Source organism: Coturnix japonica, unplaced genomic scaffold, assembly GCF_001577835.2.
Source record: "Coturnix japonica isolate 7356 unplaced genomic scaffold, Coturnix japonica 2.1 chrUnrandom476, whole genome shotgun sequence".
NCBI lineage: Eukaryota > Metazoa > Chordata > Aves > Galliformes > Phasianidae > Coturnix > Coturnix japonica.
In genome coordinates this window covers 1-1831 of record NW_015439878.1, presented here as the reverse complement: position 1 = coordinate 1831, position 1831 = coordinate 1, and the positions used below count along the sequence as shown (strand labels likewise).

General features: G+C 55.3%; 1 protein-coding gene across 1 annotated transcript in view; it reads left to right on the top strand.

Moving 5' to 3' along the window:
- STAG3 (stromal antigen 3) overlaps positions 1 to 1813 on the top strand; it is a gene marked incomplete at its 3' end in the record, with an annotated part of 5951 nt that extends 4138 nt beyond the window's left edge. Inside the window, exons 6-9 of the mRNA XM_015850488.1 lie at positions 293 to 423; positions 1306 to 1420; positions 1585 to 1678; positions 1770 to 1813. Coding sequence (XP_015705974.1) covers positions 293 to 423; positions 1306 to 1420; positions 1585 to 1678; positions 1770 to 1813 — 384 coding nt within the window. The remainder of the gene's footprint in view (positions 1 to 292; positions 424 to 1305; positions 1421 to 1584; positions 1679 to 1769) is intronic.
- Positions 1814 to 1831: the final 18 nt, after the last annotated feature.

The following is a 1831-nucleotide window of genomic DNA, read 5'->3' as shown; positions in this document are numbered from 1 at the left end:
CTATATCCCCTATATCCCCTATATCCCCCTATATCCCCTATATCCCCTATATCCCCTATATCCCCTATATCCCCCTATATCCCCTATATCCCCTATATCCCCTATACCCCTATATCCCCCCTATATCCCCTATATCCCCTATATCCCCTATATCCCCTATATCCCCTATATGGCCCTATATCCCCTATATCCCCTATATCCCCTATATCCCCTCTATGTCCCTATATCCCCCTATATCCCCTATATCCCCTATATCCCCTATATATGACCCTCTATCCCCTATTACCCGCAGTCTGTCCCACCTCCGCTCCGTGAGCTGCTGGCGCTGGGGTGTCACGTGGTGGCCGCCGGTTCTGACCTACACTCACTCGCTGCTGCCGCCCAGCGGCGACTCGCGGCAGCACAAGCGGCGCCGGACACACGGTACCGGAACCAGCGCGACACAACGGGGCGCCATAGGGAACCACGTTAATGGAACCCCGTTAATTAACCCCATTGATAGAACCCATAGAGCCCTATGGAACCACGTTAATGGAACCCCGTTAATTAACCCCATTGATAGAACCCCATAGAGCCCTATGGAACCACGTTAATGGAACCCCATTGATAGAACCCCATTAATAGAACCCCATTGATAGAACCCCATTAATGGCACCCCATTAATAGCACCCATAGAGCCCTATGGGACCCCATTAATGGCACCCCATTGATAGCACCCCATTGATAGCACCCATAGAGCCCTATGGGCACCCCATGCAGCCCTATGGAACCCCATTCACGGCACCCCATTGTCACCCCATTATAACCCCCCATTATAACCCCATGTGACCCCATATGACCCTATTATGTCCCCATTATGACCCCATTATGTCCCCCTATGACCCTATTACGACCCCCTATGACCCCATTATATCCCCCTATGACCCCATTATATCCCACTATGACCCCATTATATCCCACTATAACCCCATATGACCCCATTATATCCCCCTATAACCCCATATGACCCCATTATATCCCCCTATAACCCCATTATGTCCCCCTATGATCCTATTACAACCCCATATGACCCCATTATGTCCCCCTATGACCCCACATGACCCCATTCTGTCCCCCTATGACCCCACATGACCCCATTCTGTCCCCCTATGACCCCCTATAACCCCATTATATCCCCCTATAACCCCATATGACCCCATTATATCCCCCTATAACCCCCTATAACCCCATTATATCCCCCTATAACCCCATATAACCCCATTCTGTCCCCTATAACCTGACCCCATAATTCCCCCCCATTACCAGAGTCGTGGCTGGGCAGCAGCCCCCCCCCCAGCCCCACACTGACCTCCACGGTGCTGCGGGACCCACAGCGCCCCCCCCCGGCCCCACCGAGCCCACAGACCTCCGGGGTCAGCAGGTGAGGGGGGGGGGGTAAAATGGAGACCCCAAATGGGGGACCCCCAATAGAGAACCCATATAGAGACCCCAAATGGGGGATCCTACAATGGGGGACCCCAAATGGGGCTCTGGGATTGGGGGGGGGGGCACTGGGGGTCCCATCCATCCCGTCCCCCCCCCCAGCATCATGGAGGAGGATGATGAGGAGGAGGAGGAGGTGACCCCCCCCGGGGGGCTCAGCAGCAGCGGGGAGACCCCCAAGGAGCGGCTGGACGGGGTGAGACCCCCCCCATAAGGCCCTATAGGAGACCCCCCCATAAAGCCCTATATAGGACCCCCGTTAATGCCCCCCCTTTGTGCCCCCCCAGCTCCAGGCCCTTTTTGATTCCGACGTTCTCAGCATTGAGGTGAAGCTTTGGGGGGGATGGGG